Raw genomic sequence first — 21138 nt, forward strand, 5'->3', positions numbered from 1 at the left:
TTATTTATTTTTTTTTATTAGCTTTTAAGTGCTAATTAAAAACGTTCTCAAAACCTTTCTGCTCATCCTTCTCTGTGTCTGTTTAGAATATTTTTTTAATAACCTTGGTAACTAGACCTATATAGAGCATTCGATTTTTACTAAAGCCTTTAGGAAAACAGGAACAAAGTCCAAATAACCTTCTGCTCCAAGCAGGATGTACTCAAAAGCTGTATCAGTTGTTCAAGGCCCTCTGTCTGACCTGATAAAATCTTCAAGGGTAGGGGTTGCACCAGTTTTCTGCATCACAAACCTTTCCATTGATGGTGTTCTACCTTTGCATCTAGCAAGGCTGTCCCTGTTGCAGCTTTGGAGGCTAAAACAGCTGCCTATTGAAAATACCTCACCTGTTGCAGCCGAGGCAGCTAGACCTTGCTGCGTTTAATCATTAATCAAGGTGAGTGGGACAGGGCTGGGGTAGTAAGGCCCTTCTAAGGATGATGTTATGAATCCTGTGCGCAAAGTAGCTGCTGTACCAGGCTGTGTAAAGTACTGGGTGCTGCAGAGTCCACCGCTCTCACAGGGAAGGAGGTGGCCAGACTCCCAGTGTCAGAGGCAACTGGGACTTCAAAAAAACAAAACCAAAAATATATATGTACATGGTAAGCCCATTCTCAGCCTGGAAGAAGGGAGAGTGTCCAGGGTGTTTGCATAGTGGGTTGAGCCTACAGCCCTTGTTTTTGCTGTCTTGCCCTCCTGAGAAGAGTGTGGAAGGCAAGGGGGAGGATCCAGGCTGCTGGAGGGAAGGAGCAGCTCTCTGTGCTGACCACAATCCGTGGCTTTGGCCTTGCCAAGGAAAGCAGGGGCAGCTCTGTGCGGTGCTTTTCATGCCCTCCCCACCCGGTGTGGTTCCAGCACTGGGGCCGTTCCCCCTTCCAACTCCCCTGAGCCCCGGGGGAAGCTGAAAGGAAGCTGCCAGCTCAGCTGCCAGGTGGGGTCTGCAGGCTGGGAGCCTCTGAGCAGGCTCTGCCACAAGCTCATGAAGCATCACATTGTCTGCACGGGGGCTGCCAGCGCCTGGGAACGTGGGCACGTGTGGCTGTGCCAGCCCCTGGTGCTGCCCTGTCTCCGGGGAAACGTCTCGTGATGGCAGAGGCATCCCCAGCCACCGCTGGGGCACCCCCAGCCTGACCTTGGCTCCGCAGTGTTTGTCTGGGAGGAAAGAGGATGAAGTCTTCCTTTTCCTGGCAGCCATCAGCTCCTGCTGCAGCTGCCTGGAATCGGCTCCCTTGTCGTGAAAGGGGCGGTTTGGCGGCTGCCCCGGGGGAGAGAAGGGAACCACTGAGCATCACCACCAGCCCGAGGTACTGCAAGGCCCAGGGCTGGCAGCTTGCTGCGGGTGAGCGCACAGAGGGCCCTTGTCACAGCTACCAGAGGGGCTGACGGCTTCTCACCTGCTGTGTGCTCTCCTGGCAGGAGCAGTGCCTTTGGTCCCACAGGACTCTGCCTGGTCCTGGGAGAGCCAGGAGCTATTTTGGGGGCGTTCCTGCTGCCAGCACACCCCAACTGCAGCACTGTGGCTCCCAGGGCACACACTCTGGCTATGACCCCCCACCCCCTTAGGGACTCCACATGCCTTTATCCTTCAGGGCCACATCCCCCCCTTGTTTCCTCTCAATTTCCTCTGCCCCCCTTATCCTTTCCCTGGCTCTGCCTGCCTTTGTGCAAGCCCCTGCCACATCGTACCCGAGCCAGGGGTCAGCCAGAGTAGGATGGGTTGGTTTTTAACCTTCCTCCACCCTGCAGGTCTTGTGTGAGCACAGAAGGCTTCTCACATCTGCGGTTTTAGTGGGTTTATGTGGCGAGGTTTTGGTAGCAGAGGGCCGTAGGGGTGGCTTCTGTGAGAAGAATCTAGAAGCTGCCCCATGTTAGATAAGGGCCCTGCTGCCAAGCCAATAAATGATGTTTGTGCCTCTGTGAGAGCAGATTTAAGACAAGGAAAAACAAAAACAGTGCTGCTACAGAGCAGCTGGGAGAGAGAAGGGAGTGAGAATCAGCCTTGGAGGCACCAAGGTGAGTGCAGCAGGAGGACAGGAGGTGCTCCAGGCAGGCAGCAGCAGTTCCCCTGCAGCCTGTGGTGAGGTCTCTGGTGGAGCAGGCTGTCCCCCTGCACCCATGGGTCCCACACAGAGCAGATCTCCACGCTGCAGCCCGTGGAGGAGCCCCCGGTGGAGCAGGTGGACCTGCACTGACAGAGGCCTGTGGAAGACCCCTGCTGGAGCAGATTCTGGGCCAGAGCTGTAGCCCGGGGAGAGGAGCCCAGGGAAATGTTGCACCCAGGGAAGTGCTGGCGCATCTGGGTTCAAGGAAAACACACTGAGCTCCTGCTGGGCACACCAGACTGCAGAGCTCCCTTTGGGATGGCCGTACCCTGCAGACAGCAGTACACCCACATCCTCAGCCACCAGCCCAGACACAATCTTTGACAGCCCTTTGACTCAGGGAGCTTTGGTGGTGAGGAGCCGAGCCTCCACCTGTGGCAGTGCACAGATGCCCTGAGCCCAGGACAGACCCGGCCAGAAGGGCCCAGGAGCTGGCTTGGAAGGAAAGCAGAGCCCGAAGCTCTGCTGAGCAGAGCCTGAAGCATCCCCACGCACGGCACCAGCCCCACACAGCAGGGACACAGCGGGTGCAGGGGATGCCCCCGGCCGGGAACACGCAGGGCTCAGCCTCGGCAGCCGGCACCGGACCGGGAGCCGCTGGGGGGGGGAGGCTGGCGGCGGAGCCCCCGACGGCCCCGCTCCCAACCCTCCCTCGGGAGCCCCCGGGGGGCTGCGAGGACGCCGCCCGCCAACCCGCCCCGTCGGGCGGAGCCGGACGAAGAAGGGAGCAGGCTAGGACGGCGGAACGGGCGTTTATTGGGGCCGCTACACCTTGGTGCCCCCCGACGGCACCTCGGAGCGCTGGGTCGGGGCGCTGAGCGTGGACGAGGCGGCGGCGGAGGCGGCGGGCGGGCGGCGAGCCCCGCGCAGCCCCAGCAGCAGGCGGCACTGGGCTCGGAAGCGGCCGTCGAGGAAGGCGTAGAGCAAGGGGTTGAGGCAGCTGTTGAGGTAGGCGAGGCAGGTGGCGTAGGGATGCAGCCGCGAGATGAGGCCGAGCAGGGCGCACGGCAGCTCCAGCAGCCCGGCGGCGGCCAGCACGAAGAGGCTCTTCAGCAGGTGGAAAGGCAACCAGCACCCGGCGAAGACGGCCACCAGCGCGGCGATCAAGCGCAGCAACCTCCTCCGGGCCGCCGCTTCGGCTCGGCGGGGGCGCAGGTGGCGGCGAACGGCGGCCCCCACGCAGCAGTAGCAGACGGCCATCAGCAGCAGCGGCGCCGCGAAGCCCAGCGCCGTCGTGCCCAAGCTGAGCGCCGCCGCCGCCCGCGCCGCCCCGCCGCCCAGCTGCAGGTCGCAGAGCGTCCGATTGCGGGGACCCCCCCGCGCCTCCCGCAGCAGCAGCGCGGGGAGCGCCGCCGCCGCCGCCGCCGCCCAGAGCGCAGCCAACGGGCCCAGAGGAGCGGCGGAGCCGGCGGCGGAGCGACGGGGAGCGGGTGCGGTGCGGGGATGCGGAGGAGCGGCGCGGGTGACGGCTCGGTAGCGCTCGGCGCTCAGCCCGCCCAGGCAAAAGGCGGAGGCGAACATGTTGAGCAGCACCAGGTAGCTGCTGAGCTTGCAGAGCGCCGCGCCGAAGGGCCAGTGGAAGCGCAGAGCCGTGTAGGCGGCCCAAAGGGGCAGGGTGGCCACGAAGGCCAGGTCGGCCAGAGCCAGGTTGCCGATGTAAGCGTCGGCGGAGCGGCGTTTGGCCCGCGGGCCTCGCCACACCGTCAGCAGCACCAGCCCGTTGCCGGATAGCCCCAGCACGAAGACCAGCGTGTAGAGAGCGGGCAGCAGCGAGAAGGACGCCTCCCAGTCCGCCTGCCACTCGCACGCCTCCCCCGTCTCGTTGCCCTCCTCCTCCTCGTAGTAGTAGTCCAGCTCCCCGTACTCCATGGCGCAGCGCTGCCCCCCGCGCCCCGCAGCGCCCCTATAAAAAGGAGCCGCCGCGCACCGCCCCGCACCGCCCCCCCGAGACCCCGCACCGGGCGGCCCCGCCGCGACCCCCGCCCCCAGGAGGCGCCGGGACCCCCGCCCCAACCCCGCCCAGCGCCCCGCATCGGTGCCCACCCGGCAGAGCATCGCCCGCAGCCCCCTCCGCAGGGGCAGCGGCCGGAGGGGGCCGAGGATATTGGGAGAGGAAAGGCTCGGGTGGGAAGATTTTGATTGTGAATTGCCTCTTGGAACGACCTAGGCGGGTGTCAGCAGCACAGCCCAAATCCCTGCCAGCCATCCAAGGGGAGTGTGTGCCGTATGCTGCGGCAGAGCTGGGTGCCGGAGTGCCGGCGGGGAGCTGTAAGCCAGGCTAGAAACGTGCAGGGTGAGCAGGGAGGGCAGAAAGTGAATGCTGCGGGAGCTTCACGGTGAGCACAGCAGGGAAATGGAGCAGTGCTCAGCATGGGGAGCCTGTGGAGGTCCCTGCTCTGGGGGTGTTGGTGCCCCATCCTTGCACAAAACCATTCTGTTGCACTTGTTGGTGATGCCAAGCCAGAGCGCAGCCTTGGATAAGTAGGGCTGGCAGGTCTAGGGGAAGATGAAGCAAGCCGAAAAGCATCCTGACCTTGTGAAACACCATCCCTCACCTCCCCATCAGTAACTCACGCCTTCCCCCAGCACTTCTCACACAGAAAAGTGGGAGAGAGGTGGAGGGGTGTCCCAGGAGACCTGGACATTTGCTGTGATTTCTCAACGGCAGAACTGAGTTCGTTTTATCTGTCCTGGCCGGTTTCTTGTAACAATTGTCAGGCCCTCATTCCCTGATGATAAGGAGAAAGTGGCTACTTCCTGAAAAACAGACTGCATGCGTAGTGTCCAGGAGGAGAGCGTGCACAGTGCATAGTGCCTGCACGCATAGTGTCCGCAGTGCCGGTACTGGAGCAAGAGAAGGAGCTCTTAGCACGGGTTGTTTCAGGTGAGGGGGAAGGTCGGGATGACACTGTGGCTGAGTGGGATTTTGTTATTCTTGAACTCGTGGCTTGGCTAGCTGGACATGTCGGGTCAGTCCCTGTCAGCAACATTCGGTGGCAGCAGAGCCCCTTTGTCAGGTGTTTACACATTCCCCAGTAGGACTGGGCCTGCTGCACCCACGGAGCATCCTCGTACCCCCCAGCTGTGCTCAGGGTTGGGAACAGGCAGGATTGTAGTCAGGAGCCCTGGAGCCAGCAGCATCTGCAAAGTCTCCGGAAGCAAAATTCTCTGTCCGCTGGGCTGGTTTCCTGCTGATCACAGTCTCTGTATTTCGGGTCTGTTTTTTCTTTTTTCCTCTTCTCAGACATGCCATAAAAACGTCCTTGTTCGGGGAGAGCCTTGCAGAAGACACTTCCCCTGTGTTGGTCCTGAGGGTGGCATGTGGCCAGCTGCAGCTCTGCCAGGAGTGGGGAGGGAGCGCTGGGCTGTGGTGGGCTGTTTGCTTGCAGCAGAGGTTTTTTCCCTCACTGGGACAGAGGACGTTCCTGTTCCCTGTCTGTGTGTTACTGCAGCACTTCAAAGCAAGTTCAGCATGTGGGGTCTGATGCCTCACTGGCGTTTGACAGGGGTGAGACTCTGCAGCCAGGTGAGCCACAGCTTCTCCTGAGTCACCACCGTACATCTCCACTGTTTCTTCCCCTGCAACAGGATTCCTTGGAGGGGCTGAGTCCCTCAGAGCAGCCAAGGCCTGTGGCCGCAGTGGGACGTGAACAAAGTGAACTCTGAATCAAGATCAGTAAGTACCAGGGAGACAGGAATCGTGTCTCCCATGGCAGCAGGGCCTTTCTGCGTCTCTCCCATTCTCTGCCCAACACCATAAAGCCTTCCTTCCACCTCAGCTGCCCTGCTGTGCTAAACCTGGCATCCCAGGGGACTTCAGGGCAAGCAGGAAGGGTGCCCCACACCTGCTGCAGATTGTAGTCATGCAGCGTTGTCTGCGCTGGGATGGTTGGATCAGTTGTCAAGGGCTGGGCAGATGAGTGCCACTCTTACCTTGCTCCAAAGGGAACCTAATTCCTGAGAAAATGAAATGGCAGCAGGTTGAAAAAAAGCTTTTCAAGCCAGGAAATCCAGCTAAAAGGACTTTGGGGTGAAAAAGAGGAAAAAAAGGAAAAAGAGGGGAAAAAAATCAAAAAAGCACCACATCATTTTATTTCACATGCTTCAGCACAAAATCTCCAGCAAAGAAGACTGCCATCTGGGACAGCAGTAGCTCGTTTGTCCTGATCCTGATGTGCTGGCATTTATTTTTATTTATTTTTATGTATGTATGTATGTATGTATGTATGTATTTATTTATTTATTTTTGTAGTGATGGATAATTCTGGTGTCCCCCTAGTGGTCCTAAAATTCAGTGTTCTGACCAGTGCAGTGTCTGTAGCCTGGCTGATTTCCAGCGGTGGCAGGCAAATCACATATACTGTGAGGCACGCGTTTCCTCCCAGCGGCCCACATTTCAGCCTCAGGTTGGGCTCATTCAGGAAGAAGGCAGAATACTGTAACCTCCCTGTGAGCTTTCTGCCTAAATCATGTTTGCCTGTCTTCTCCATTTCTCTTTCAAAACTGTTCCTCATTTTCTTGGTCCTTTTTTGAACTGACAACCAGCCAACGCGGCAGGATTTTGTCACTGGTGTGTGGAAAAGCATCCACAGGAAGTGTCACTTTCCGTCTCCTCCCTCCACAGATTTCTTCTGGTGCTATTTTTTTTCAGCAGCAGCTGTACCTCCAATGAACTTTTCGTAGAGGCTCTTCAGTCTTCCTCTTTCCTTGAGATTGTTGCTCTACAAGAGACTGAAGATGCATGAGCAGTTTTTCTTCCCTTAATAATATCCCTAAATTTTTATCCAGACTGTTTTGCCAGAAGTGAGATGTAAACAGCCTAATCTACCTATAAAACGGTCTCTCACACTCTTGGCCCTGGGGCACTGTGGGCTTTACTGTCTACTAAGGAGAGCAGTCCTGTTAGAAATTAGGAGAAGGAGCCCTTGGGCAAGCCTGAGTGCTGCAGATCCAGCCAGGGCAACACCAGGGAAGAAGCAGTGAAGGTATCGTTTCTTTGCTGATAGGCAAAGCAGAAGAAATGATGTCTTACTTTCCCAGGGCTGCTCTGATTCTCCAGGGCAGATTCTGTTACAGAGACAGGTTTGTCAGCTTCCTAAACAAATATACAGGCAGTGCAGTTAAAACCTGGGGGCAATTACCTGTAAATATCATGAGAACAGTTTACAAATCATAAGATCAAAAGCAAAATGGTATTAATTTTGTTCTTGGTTTATAAGCCAGCAATTGTCTACAGGTGCAAGGCTTTTTACAAGCATATAAAGAAAATTTCTCTCAAGGAAAAGTGAGTACTGAGTGTCTTAAATATCCCCAGGGTTTGAGGAAAAAAAAGCATCAGATATTGTATTATCTGCCTACCAAAGTTGGTATTGCTCAATTTTTTGTAGGTATCTGACAGGGCTGGTGTTCTCTGTTTTGATCTGAACAGATTACTTGTCATACAAAGGTCCCACAGAACACAATTCACCTTTTTCATGCTTTGAGGGGATTCCAAATCTGCCTGGCCAGTGCTTTGTAGACCGCTAGGACCCACATGACAAGGCAGCACATTGCAGGAGCAAACCACATGGAGAGGCTTCGGGGATGTCTTCAATGCAACAGTGAAAGGAGGCTGGTGAGCTGGGCAGGTTGGGCATTGTCTGAGCTTCTCTGCAGGAGGGCTGCACTTGGCTGCAGGATATCCTGGAGAGCAGGACAGAAGGTCCCGCAGCAGCACTGAGGAATGGGCTGGAGCTGGAGGAAATGGCTGTCAAGCCACGCTCAAGTGAATACACTTGTCCAGTGGCCTGGGGAAAAAGGGAGTTCCCCCAGCACACACTGTCAATTTTCAGAAGCACATCAAAATCATACACATTTTTTACTGGGATTTCAAATGCAAGTCTGAAGGAAGACACTTTCACACTGCCTTTCTCTACTCCAGCCAGCAGATGTGTCTCTCCTTAGCTCAGGAGGGGCAGATGGGGTGGCACACTAACGAGGGAAGGGGAGTAGGAGGCTGCAGGATGATCAGGGGGCCTCCTTTGTCTCTGCAAGCAACTGCGGTGAAGAGTAGGACACTGATGGAAAGGGAATGAGAGGATTCTCATTGCTTCAGCGCTCTCTAGAGGCATAAAACTCCAGCAAGGACACTGCTCCAGACTGCCTTCCCCTTTGGTGTAATCTTCAAGCAGCTGGCTGCACACAGGAAATATTTTGCCTTTTACACAGCACTGCTGGAAAGCCCAACTCTGCAGCTGGGCTTGTCAGACAGCCCACATCCCCACTCTCGGGGACAGTGCATCCTACGGCTGGGATGTTGCCAGGGATTATTTTGCCCTGAAGGTGAAGTAGTTCTGGAATGTTTTCCTGCTGCTGGTGCTCTGTCCTCGTCCTCGCACTGTATGCCACTGTTTCTGTCTGCTTGTCTCTAGTCCCTGGTGCTTTATTTTCACCAGAAAGGCAGCCCAATGCTGTTTCAGCAGGCACTGGGACAAAACCTGTGGTGGAAGGTTTCACCTTCAACCTGAGGGTGGGTGCTGTAGGACAGTGGGGACAAACCTGGGCACCAAGCAGTCACAGGCTGCAGCTGCTTCCATTGCTTTCAGTTGCCTCCCTGCCAGTGGTTTTGCAAGGGGTTTGTGATGCCGTGATGAGACAGGCTGCTGCGGTGATCTGTGTGCTTACAGATGTCCTTGAAGCTGTTTCAGCATAGTGGGAAAGTTGGGTAGAATTGCAGAGATCCTCAAACTTACCTCTGTAGCATTTTTGTCACCCTCCAAGGAAGCACACTCTGTTTATTGGAGGAATGAAAAAAATACCTGGGAATCTTTGCATGAAGAGTTTCTAAAGCAAAAGACAAAACTGACATCGTTGAAATTTAGATGAGAAAGGGCAGAGCTACTACTGCTGCTGTCAAGGGTTTGTCATTAGGCACCAGAGTTAATGTTGCATTGAGAAACCTAGGCAGAACCCATACTCTTTTGAAAATCGCAGATGACACCAAGGTAGGTGCGTTTGTCGACCTGCTCGAGGGTACGAAGGCTCCGCAGGAGGATCTGGATAGGCTGCACCGATGGGCTGAGGCCAACTGTATGAGGTTCAACAAGGCCAAGTGCCGGGTCCTGCACCTGGGGCACAACCCCAAGCAGAGCTACAGACTGGGAGATGAGTGGTTGGAGACCTGCCAGGCAGAGAAAGACCTGGGAGTATTGGTTGACAATCAGCTGAATATGAACCAGCAGTGTGCTCAGGTGGCCAAGAAGGCCAACAGCATCCTGGCATATATAAGAAGCAGTGTGGCCAGCAGGGCTAGGGAAGTGATTGTCCCCCCTGTACTCAGCTCTGGTGAGGCTGCACACTCAAGTGCTGTGTTCAGTTTTGGGCCCCTTGCTACAAGAAAGACATTGAGGTGCTCGAGAGAGTCCAGAGAAGGGCGACAAAGCTGGTGAGGGGTCTGGAGAACAAGTCCTACGAGGAGAGGCTGAGGGAGCTGGGCTTGTTCAGCCTGGAGAAAAGGAGGCTCAGGGGCGACCTTATTGCTCTCTACAGGTACCTCAAAGGAGACTGTAGTGAGGTGGGGGTTGGTCTGTTCCCCCACGTGCCTGGTGACAGGACGAGGGGGAATGGGCTTAAGTTGAGCTAGGGGAGTTTTGGGTTAGATGTTAGGAAGAACTTCTTCACTGAAAGGGTTGTGAGGCACTGGAACAGGCTGCCCAGGGAAGTGGTGGAGTCACCATCCCTGGAGGTCTTTAAAAGATGTTTAGATGTAGAGCTTAGGGATATGGTTTAGTGGGGACTGTTAGTGTTAGGTCAGAGGTTGGACGGGGTGATCTGGGAGGTCTCTCCCAACCTAGACAATTCTGTGATTCTGTGATTGCAGCCGGCTGTTCCGCCAGGCACCTCTTGTAGCCTCCTCATGAGGAGCCTCAGGCCATGAGGAGGCCCTGGCCCCGCTGCTCTCTGCCCCCGGTTCCGACCCGCCCCCTACGGCTGGGCCCGGAGGCCTGCAGGCACCTGGGGGAGGCTGCCAGGCCCGGTGCTTCGGCCTCTCACTCTGCTCCCCTGGCAGCCAGGAGCAGGCTGTCAGCCCCTGTGCCTGAAAGCTCTCCTGGCAGGGCAGGTGGAGGTGCCCCAGGGGCCTGTGGCACCCTGCTGGCCTGGCAGGCCAAGCAGGGACGGTGAGGAAGAGGAGGGTGAGGAGGGCAATGGTGTCTGTCCTCTCAGCAGGCAGGGTGGCTTTGGGCTTGGCATCTTCTGCAGGCCCGTTCCTTCCACTCTGCTCCAGAACCACCCCAGTGCTGGGCTGCCCCTCCACGCTCCTGCCCTTTTGCCAGACTCCCTCCCGTCCCCCCTAGCTGCAAGTAACCTTTTCTCAGACTGTGACAGAACGAAATCTGGTTAAGGCTCTTAATAATTTACCCTTAATTCTTTTGCTTCCCTAGGCTGACATCGAGGAAGAAAAAGATGCCATTAAAGCCATTTAAGTACCTGTTGCCTGAAACAAGGTTTCTTCATGCAGGCAGACTTGTGTATAAGTTTAAAATCCGTTACGGTAGCTTCAAAAGGTAAGAAAGTTAAAGCTGAAAAGTCAAGCTGCAGCTTGGTAATCATTTGTAGAACTGGGTTAATATAAGAACCTCGATGCAAATTTTGGGGGCTCCTGGTTTCTTGCCTTCTTTTGCTACGAAAGTTGTCACTTAAAAGCTGCTGTTGCGCTTTAGTTTGTTGTACACACTGAGCATCTCTGACCAAGTTCTGACTAGGGACCCTGAACATGTTAGATATGAAAATGACTGCACTACCAAACCATAAATCAGAGAACACTTGCATGCCATGATTACTTATATTCCACTTAATTTACTTATTTCCAAGTAACAATTATGTAATTTGTTTACTTTTAAATGGATTCTGATTTTTTAAAGACCTTATTTCTCACTGTATGTCTTATTGTTGGCTGATACCTAGCAGCAAGCAATGTTTGAGAAGGTAGTTTACAAAAGACATATTTAACATTGTGAGAGCAAAGTCTGATGTAGGCAGTACACACTTACCAGCAACAAACACCCATACTTAGTGATGCAAAGCCCATTTCTTCAACAGTTCTGCATTGTGGATGGAATTAAGGGACAAGTTCTGATGGGTTCTTTTTGTCTCTTGAGTAGAATGTAGAATGGATAACTGATAGGTTGGAAGACAGAAGTGTTATTTTGAGGCCATCTTGTCAAAAAGAAATCATAATAGTTAGTGGGGATTGACTGAAAAGATCTGACCTCTTATCTGTTCTGCCTGTGTGCACACAGTATACAAATGGACACAGATCAAAAGAAACAGTCCTTCTGAAATAATATAACTTTTAAGAATGATGTTTTAAGAATTCAAACTCCTGCTAAGTATTTCCTTTATGTAGTGAGAATATGCCTTGTTCATGATGTTTTGTCATTTGAACTCTGCCAATGAATGTAATTCCATTGTTTTGTGACTGGGGTGGGACTAATTCTCTCTTTGTTTCACAGTGCTTCTGAACTAGATAACACTGAAAGTGCTGTCAAGGAGTTAGAGGTAGGACTCGGATATAAAGCAGGAATACAGAGGGAGTGGGGAGAAGAAGGGGAAAAGGATAAGCAAAGCTGTATGTATCTAGAATGTGCTTTCCACAACTCATGCAAACTGTAAGGTTGTTTTAAATTTTTCCCACTCCTTGAAACTGTACTTCACAATGGAATTGTGGTTATATTCTTAATATTCCCTCTTTTTTTTTTTCCATCTTCTCTATCTCTAGGAAGCAATTCGAGTAATCCTTGGAAATCTTGATGATTTACATCCATTTTCTACAGACCACTTCACTGTCTTTCCCTGTATCCTTTCAGCCTCATAAAAATAAATGAGTCAATGAATGTGTTGGGCATTACTGAATTCACCATTTATATCCAGTAATTTGCAGATCTTTTGTTATTTTGAGCTTCACAACTTTACATTAGCTGAGGACAAAGCTCAGTTGTTGCCTTCACCAAAGAATTGATTTCAGAAGGGTGTTTTGCATTGTTTTTAGATTAATGATCTTACATTCCAAGTCAGATCTAGTCAGACAAAGCAAAAGCATATATATAAAGCTAGGGCATTGTTTAAAACTGTTAATGAAGTGTAAAATGTTCCTTACAGACTCAACAACTTTGGCTCACTGGTAGAAAAGACTCCAGTAGTTTTCTGGTAAGGTACATTACAATTAAACCACAGTCATGGGATTTTGAGGGAAGATTGTTTCTGTAAAGCTGGCATCAGTCTGTTCAGGAAGAAGTTTGAGCTTGACCTCAGGAGAATTGGGTAGTGTTCTCATGAATTCTCATGTTGCCTAGATGAATGTTTAACACAAGAGCTGTGTCTTGAGTGGGTGCAAATGTGAGTATATGTCAGTTATATTTTTTTTCCTTGTTTTGAACTATGAAGCAGATGTAGTGATGCTACTCATATGAATCCTAGTCCCTTTTGATTTCTAAAATAATTACCTTATAGTTAGGAATGCTGATAAGGTTTTATTCATAGGGTTGGAAGAGCCTGGCATGTTGTTTGAGGGAGAATGTCAGGACTTGAGCCAAATTCAGTTAAGGAAACACAACATATTAATACAAGCTACCGATGGAAGTGTATCACCTGGATGAGTGTTTTTTGTTATGTGTTACTAGTGTTTGTTCACAAAGTTAGTACCCACAGATTGTATTTGCTCCTTTATACATGTGTTCAGTATGGTTTGATTTTTGAAGCGTGTAAGGCATTCTCAGGACTCCTGTACTTTTAAAATGTTAGTGCTAGGTTCTTAAGTCTTAACATCATTCTCAGATTTGCGTAAGTGGGAGAGAGTATCAAAAATGAGATTCAAACACAAAAATGTACATCTTTCGCCTTATCCCTACATCTGCATTATGTATCTAGAACTCAACTCATTTCAGCAAAATTTATCTTTTGGTAAGTCTGTATGGTTATGTTTGGATAATTTCTGGGAACAAATGGGTATGTTGCAGCATGATGCCATTATTGCTCTTAAATAAAATTATACTTTTCTACTCTGAAGTTAGCTTTGTCATTGAAACACTGGTGAAGTAATTCTGCTGCAGCTTTCAGATACATACATCTACATATGACGTTTGCCCTTTCAGCTAGTATTTTTCTGAAGTAATGACCAGTGGCTCCCAACATTCACTGCTTAATGTCAGTAGCTGAGTTGGAGCCAGTACATGTATGTAGACAGAATTTTTTAATTCCTTGTACTTTTACTATGCTTCCTGACATTGAACTCCACCTGCCATTTCATCACATTCTTTCTTTTTATAAAGAAGGAATGCATTTGTTTTTCCGAATAATGATAGTAATAATGGTAATGTGTTTTGTATAACTTTTAAATGTTGTCACCTCATGAGTGTCTCATTTCCCACATTTTCTATGAATTCACTGAACAGGCCCAGGCCCCAGCTAAGGTCTGTGTTGGACATAACATTTATCCTTCTCTGTTGTGAAAAAATAGTGTTTATTCTTACAGTTTCTTGTTCTAACTTGTTACTGGTCCCCAAGGAAAGCTTCCTTTTCTTTGTCTTACAGCCTCTAATTAGATATTCTAGTCTTCTTTCATTCATAAAATGTAATAAGTAATCTCTTAGTCTCACTCATTTGCTTGTGTTGTAACATCCCCTGCCAAACATAGCATGTTTTGATGTAAAAACTTCTAAACATGGAGAACTCGCTTACTTCCCTGTCCACCTTACTTACTCCAGTATTTAATTGCCCTCCCCAGATATTTGTACAGCATTTCTATTCTAAAAATATGTGCAGCATAATGTGCCATAAATTTCAGGCACCAACGTTTCTGGTTTCTGTTCACGGGGATTTTTTTTCTCTTCCGGAAACTATATATGGATCCCATGCATCAGAGGTTAGATGGGCAATATTTTCTGGAGCCTATGCTCCAGATGTCCTTGCATCTTCTATCTGATGCCAGGTCACAGTGTGACGCTAACAGTTCTAACGTTCATTCTTCTCTTCTGAAGGCTTCTTTCACTTTTTCAAGAATAGCATTTGTTCCCATTGCCATCAACATCTGACATTCATTGGTAGGAATTCTAATTCTACAACTGTTCTGGAGTTGTATTTACAGTTTTTTCAATTTTAGCATATCATATGCAAGTTCAGCATACTCTGCCTTGTTCTCAGCAAGTGAGGTACAATTCAAAAATGTACTTTTAAGCTGGTTAAAGAAACTCCAGTGTAAATATTCACTGAATTTTGTAATACCTCTGTTACAGGTAAAGTACACGGCGACAGTTACGAACTTGTAAGTTGTGTGTGTGTGTTTTGAGTAGTGTATATGTCATAAACAAGAAAGCTAAGCTAATTTGGAATGCTTTTGTTTAATGAGAGCTCAGGATAGGTTTGTTTTCAGTATGGATATGTATCTGAAGATGGAGTTAGTGAAGATGTCCTGTCCAAATTCTCCCAAAGAAATCCCACTATCTCTGTTAGAATTACACTCCTACTAAAATCAATCACTCCTACTACTCTTCTAAAGACAGAGAAAATACGATGCCCTGAAAGCACAATTTTGAGCTTAAAACTGTTGAGCATAAGTTTCTGGATGGCCTCTCTGCTTATCAACCCTTTGAATAAAGAAGCTAGTAGTTTATTCATGAATCTTTTTGTTTGTTTGTTTTCATTATAATTATGTGAACAATTTTGGTACATTTAAATGTATATCAACTTCAAATTTTGTTATAAAATATAAAAGTCAAAATCAAATGTTACCAATGCAAAGTTTGCAATGTTTTGAAGGTCAAGAGAAGAAATGAGATGTCAGAAAGTACTGAAATGGAAGAAACAGTGAAGAAGAGAAGGGTTGAAGGTCAAGTAGAGACCTCATACCCAAAGCCATGTATCAACAGGTCAGTTGACTACAAAACATTCTTCCAGGGTGTATGTAAATATTTTTCATGTGCCATTGACCATCCTCATACATCATTGCTGTGTAGCCCTTTGCCCCATTGTTCTTTTTCATTTTCTTCCTAGTTGAAAGAATTTAAGCAGTATTGCCCTTATTTGGAGAAGACTTATCATATGCTTTCAGGTTCCAATGCCATTTAATAGGGGACATAAATCTTCCCCTTTAACTCCTTTGTCTTAATGTTGTATAAAAAATTAATTCAATTGGCATGTCTCTTGGACATTTGTAAATACTTGAACTTTGTAAAATTTTTATCCTCTCTAATATTTTCTCGTCTGTTAAGTCTTATTTGTGTGCTCAGTTGTTCCTCAAAGAAAAACTAATCTGTGTGTTTGATAGCTTTTGTTCCTCTTCTCTGAGCCTTTCCAACTTACAGAAGAGGAAGAACTCTCCAGATTCTCCATCTAAGGTTGGGGGACCAAGCCAGCACATGGTATACTTGAGGTGTGGGAGAGCCTTGGCTTTGTACAGTGCCATAATCCCATTTTTCAATTTTGTTTTCTGTTCTTTTGCTAGTAATTCCTCCCTTTTCCGAACTTTGGATTATTTTCTTTGAGGGTACTACTGAGTGTTCAGCTGTCAGAATTTCTATCCCTTAATAGGGATAGAAATGTAATTATTAATTATCTCCATAGATAATATAAAATATCATCTATGTTGATCAGTTTAAAGCTGATTTTCCCCACACACATCACTTCATACTTCTCTACACAAATTTCTCTGCCATTGTATTGTTCCATGTACAAGTCTTGTAGGACGCCTCCATGGTTCTTTGCTTTCAGCCCTTTTCTTTATGTCAGTAACCTTGTAGGATATGCAAGCTTTCTCAACTCACTGCTCATCACCTTTTCTATGTCACTTAACACTTCTGTTGTCTTTAAGTGCCTTCTGTTTTTTCTAGAGAAGCAGAAAGCTTCTCTACTGGAAAACTCCTCTACTGTAATGTGTATGTATGTTCATTTTTTAAGTGAAAATTTGAAATATGAGTACAAATATGTATTAAGGATACATATATCATAGGCTAGAGGTTTATAATAAAGTACCTAAGTTGCTATTTACATGTTTGCTTTTTCATAATATTTGGTGTATTTTTAGACCTGGAGCTGAGAGTGTTCACCATATAATTAAAGCAAAGCATGGATTTGAAATGGTAAGCTGCAGAATATTCAGAAAGACGCAACAGCATTAGTTTAGTCCTTGATTCTTAAAATGGCTAGCATAAAAGTGCCTTCAGGTAATTTTTTTTTCACTTGCATCTGTGATGATAGAGAACATTTTTGATTGCTGCTTATGAAAATTAGTCATATGATGAGCTTTACAGAGAGACCACATGTGCTTTTCTGATTCTCAAACCAAGAACGGTAGGGTTAAACTTCGAGGTTTAAAATCTTGCTTGAACCTGAGGTTAGTGCAAGAGGCAGTAAATCTATCCTTATATTATCTTCTCTGTATGACAAAGTTATTTCACTCTCTTTTAAATAAACATACATGCAGATTCTGTTGTTTGTGGCCCTTTTTATTTCTGATATTCTGGTTCACTTCCTGCTTCTGACACTTCACACTTCTGCCCTTTAACTGTCTGTCACTGTGTTGACTACTACTGTGAATGAGCAGGTCTAATGTCTAGGGGTCTGTTTTGTCAAGTGGCTGGTATTTCTCACAGCATTTCATTTAAAAAAAAATCTATCTATGCCATACCAGCTGTTACTCTTTTAGTATGTAGTATTTTAAAGTCTACTAAATGAATTACAGCTTTACTTTAGGTCTGTGAATGTCCTGAAGAGGGAGGGGTAGAAATATATTGCTGAGGAAAGTTGTCATACTAAAAGTAAAAAATAAACACAGAACAAGAGTAGACCTTGTCAAGTTCTTAAAGCAAGCAAATAAACAAAAATCTCATTTAAAATATAATTTTGTATTGTATAACACAACTTATGGATTGCTTTTCTTTTCAGAATTATTCCAAAGAAATTCAGTGTGAGCATAGTCCAGCATCCCTGACCATGGGCTGTAACCAAGAGAATTTATGTAAGTAAGAAATTCCTGGATTATTTCTTACATGTTGCATCATGTTGTTCATCCTAAGTCAAAAACTACAAGATATTGGTTTTCTTATAAAAAGAAACCAATTGGTTTTCCTTTCTTATTTGTATTGGTTTTCCTTTAAGAATCATATTTGGTATTTTCTAGTGTGTTTGGTATTTTCTAGTGTCAGGAGGACGGAGCCAGGCTCTTCTCAGTGACATCCAATGATGGGACAAGGAGCAATGGGTGCAAGCTGGAACATAGCAGGTTCCACTTAAATGTTAGACAAAACTTTTTTACGGTGAGGGTGACAGAGCACAGGAACAGGCTGCCCAGGGAGGTTGTGGAGTCTCCTTCTCTGGAGACTTGCAAAATCCATCTGGATGTGTTCCTGTGTGACATGATTTAGGTGTTCCAGCTACTGCAGGGGGGTAGGACTAGATGATGATGATGTTTCCAGGTCCCTTCCAATCCCTAGCATTCTGTGACTCTGTGAAACTTCTTAGGTGTCAGTCAGTGCTTGTATGTATCAGTTTCAAAGTCTGTCAGTCAGCACGCAGTGAGTATGGAGAGAGTGAGTTCATATTTTTGTTCTTGATCCTGTTTGTTACAGGGGAACCTGTGGAATATAATGTGGAACAAAGTACAGAAACCAGTCAGGCTGAAGGTGAAATGCAGCTACTGCAGCAGATGGAGCAAATCAGAAACAACAGAATTGGGCAGTCAAAACGAAGAGGTCTCTCAAAGTTCTGGAGAAGGTACTAGCACTGCAGCTATGATCAGATGTAATTCTTACTGAAAGCTGCCTCGTAGTCCATTATTTGTTTTCCATTAGTTGAAGTTGAGAACCTCCTGTTCTCATATTTCCTGATTATTTTTTGTGGTTAAACTAAGGTCTTCGAGGTAAAGAAACATCAATTCATGTGCTTTATTCTTGTAGAAAGGTGCACATTCCTAATAAATGCCCCTTTTCTTATCTGTCTGTGGGGAAAAAAAATCCACAGGGGATAGTTACTGACTTCAGTCACTGCCCTTATATCACATAAAGAGTACCATCTACAAACAGATTCTTAAGACTTAAACATTCCCCCTTCTAACAGGGCCTTCCAGGCCCTGGGACTGAATGGGACTGAAGATCAGTCCCATTAAGGTAAGTATGACCTTTATTTGGTCACTTAGCAACTTTGGCCTTTGTAGTTTTGACTCCAAGATACCCCATTTTAAATAGAAGGTAAAGTGACCGTGTCAAGTAATCACGCAAACAGTGACCATGTGAAGTAACCATGCAAACAGTGGCTGGACATTGCTAAGAGTGCTCTAAAGCTGTAGAAACTGCATGGCATAAGAGTATTCTATTCACTACACACAAGTCCAACAGCCACAGTAATAGGTAGGTAACAGATTTGGAATAAATAAAAATCCTTCTTAATCATAATGTATGTCAGTCCCTTTAACTACTGAGACTAGACCATTAAGGCATGAGTTATTCTTTTATTCCTCCCTTATTTTTTTCAGTCTACTTCCAAATAGTTTTGTACTTGGAGTTATGTTATTTTAGTTATTTACAATTCTCAGAGAAGTATTATAAGTGTAATGTGCTCTTTTGTTTTTGTTTCCCTAGCATATTTTTTTCTCCACTACATCATCTTTTTGGTGGAAAGAACTGAACTTGAAGTATTAATTGTTGTGGAAATGTAAACTTCTACTGTGAACGTCAGGTTGTATTGTTTCTTTTGCAATTCAGCTTTTCACATTGCTTGTCTCAGCTATTAAATGCTTTAAATTATCATCTGTTTACATTTTAAAATTAGTGTACCGAGGATGTTGGGTTAGAAGTAGTATGTCTTCACATCCTATAGTTTTTGGAAAAAGCTTTAATACTTTGTTCTTTAAGTGTGGTAAGTGTTTTTACATTTTAAAATCATTATATGATATTCTAATAAAACAAACATCATCTTGGAACTGTGTGATATTTTAATCATCCTTGCCCAATCAGGAAAAAAAACCATATTTTCCAAGAGATAGCAAAATTAGATTAACATGACTCTAATGTAGCAGCAATTAAGGATTTGTTATATATCTTTATAGCAAATAACAAAGTTAGATGATATGATTTTAATAGCACTTAATCAGTGTCTAAGTATGATCTTAAACACAATGATCTAAAGAAATTTGCTGCAATAGAAACGATAGAAAAAGTGACTTAGTTAAAGGTTTGTGAATGGCAAGGTTCACCCAAGACTTAGTTGTAGGGTCCTGTGGGGGGTTTGAAGTCCAGCTGCATGCTTCCAGAATATCCCCTAGAATGAATTATTCACCCTACTCCCTTGTCCGTGTTTGTCCACAGACAAGTTAGTTCTTTGAAAGGTTAGCTCTGACATGCACGTCCTCTGAATGAGCTCTGCCTCTGCTAAGAAGCTGCCCAGTTCAAAGAAAGATCACAGTGATGCCTAGTGTGGCTCACATGCCTGTGCAAGACTTACACCAAGCACAGGAGTGGGGTGTACCCACCACACAGGAAGCAGAGGTTTCTAGTATTAGATGACCTCTTCCATGTGAACCACAGTACAGGAATTCAAAAATGGTGGAAATACTCTGGAGGAGATTTTTACCACTACACTATAACTTGTGTAATTATTTATGACTAAACAATAGCCTAAGATATCATTACCTGTATCATCATACTTGCTATAAAGAATTAGGCCATCTATCTAATTAGGCCATATATATATATAACTTTTCTCTCAGGAATATACTGAGCTCATGTTCCTTTAAAGGTTAATGATGCCCAGCTTGTAAGTCTGGTCATGTTCAGTGTACTGAACTGTCACAATTATGGATTCCCAAATAATGTAATGCGGCCTCAGTCTAGTCACGTTCCCTGAATTACCACGGCCACACTTGAAGAGTTCGGTCGCGTTCAATGAGAACTATCACAGCTAGATTAATGAGTAGTGCAATTTATTAAAGCAACAGGTACACAGGATAAATAAATCCGCTGTCTGCAAAGCATGTGCAAATACAAAACATAGGAGTAACGCAGCCTGGCTACAAATGTGTTAAAAGATATAAAGTGACTCTATAGAGACTTGTAAGTTTCCTGGGGAGGCACTTGGAATAACCAAGTGTTCAAGTATAACCCAAAGGCATCACAGTGCCGAGGGGAGAGAGGCTCAGCCTGTCAACTGATCCCAGAAGTCAGAAGGTATCTTTATCTTTCCTTACACAATGGTATCTTCCCTAACAGCCTCTCTCCCTTAGGCTAATTTACACCATTTTTATCTTTTAGGTGGAGCTTGAGTGACTCTTGTGTTATAGTTAGATTCTGGGGGCTGAAGCTGGTTGGTTCAGCTTAACAAGGAGCCAGGCTTTGCCTTTGCTTGGAGCAGGGTGTGAGGACTCCTCGGGAGACAACTCACTGCCTTGATCTTGGGCTGGCTTGGCTCACACGGCTCTGTCTGGACTGGGAAAGTGATCTGAGCTGTGAGGGATGAAAAGAACAGCTCAGAAACCTGAGCCCGTGTAGATCTCAAAGCAGCTTTTATCTACCCAGTTCAGTTACCAGCTGCTTTATTCAGTTAGCAGCAGCATGTCCAGCTCTGTCTGGTAGGGGACTGCTGACTGGTGACACATGTAAATGACATTTCCTGCCAGAGTAGTTAAAGCAATTTATTAAGTGGTGTTAGGCTATGCTGCTGGTATGTCTGCAGGTCCCTGCTGTAAGTAGCTCACTGGACAGGATCTCTCTGAGCAGCTATACTTCTGGAATACGGGCTGCACAGGGGTACCAGAATGTGACAGTTCCTGCCCCAAAGAATTTATAACAATAGGCACAAATGTGAGTGTTTGGGGCACAGGAAATCAGTATTTGTCAGTACAATATGTCATGGTCTGCAAGGAACGCTGTCCTGCTATTCGCCAAGCTTGTCTTGAAATCTTAGCAAGGGGTTACTTGCAAAGATGGTGTAGGAGAAACATGCAGTGGCTGTGCTCATGGAAAGCTCCTCCCAG

General features: G+C 47.0%; 2 protein-coding genes across 5 annotated transcripts; one reads left to right on the plus strand and one right to left on the minus strand.

Moving 5' to 3' along the window:
• Positions 1 to 2906: 2906 nt before the first annotated feature.
• Positions 2907 to 4024, minus strand: LOC311446323 (apelin receptor A-like; the record flags this gene model as incomplete). The annotated part of the gene is made up of 1 exon (XM_084539352.1): positions 2907 to 4024. Exon 1 carries the CDS (start codon positions 4008 to 4010, stop codon positions 2907 to 2909), a length of 1104 nt encoding a protein of 367 aa, XP_084395478.1. The 5' UTR covers positions 4011 to 4024.
• Positions 4025 to 7736: 3712 nt separating this feature from the next.
• Positions 7737 to 19089, plus strand: MAJIN (membrane anchored junction protein). 4 transcript variants are annotated; one of them, XM_084539355.1, is made up of 11 exons: positions 7737 to 7755; positions 10562 to 10684; positions 11633 to 11678; positions 11899 to 11974; positions 12954 to 13079; positions 14411 to 14439; positions 14934 to 15043; positions 16198 to 16252; positions 17058 to 17130; positions 17741 to 17885; positions 18749 to 19089. In XM_084539355.1, the coding sequence occupies exons 2-11, from the start codon at positions 10584 to 10586 to the stop codon at positions 18792 to 18794; spliced, it is 807 nt and encodes a 268-aa protein (XP_084395481.1). In that variant the 5' UTR covers positions 7737 to 7755; positions 10562 to 10583; the 3' UTR covers positions 18795 to 19089. The 4 variants fall into 4 exon arrangements, with proteins under 4 accessions (XP_084395481.1, XP_084395482.1, XP_084395479.1 ...); XM_084539356.1 differs by lacking the exon at positions 7737 to 7755 and adding an exon at positions 9546 to 9564; XM_084539353.1 differs by lacking the exon at positions 7737 to 7755 and adding an exon at positions 10106 to 10312.
• The last annotated feature ends 2049 nt before the right edge of the window (positions 19090 to 21138 follow it).

This window comes from Aythya ferina, assembly GCF_964211825.1.
Source record: "Aythya ferina genome assembly, chromosome: 17".
Classification (NCBI taxonomy): domain Eukaryota; kingdom Metazoa; phylum Chordata; class Aves; order Anseriformes; family Anatidae; genus Aythya; species Aythya ferina.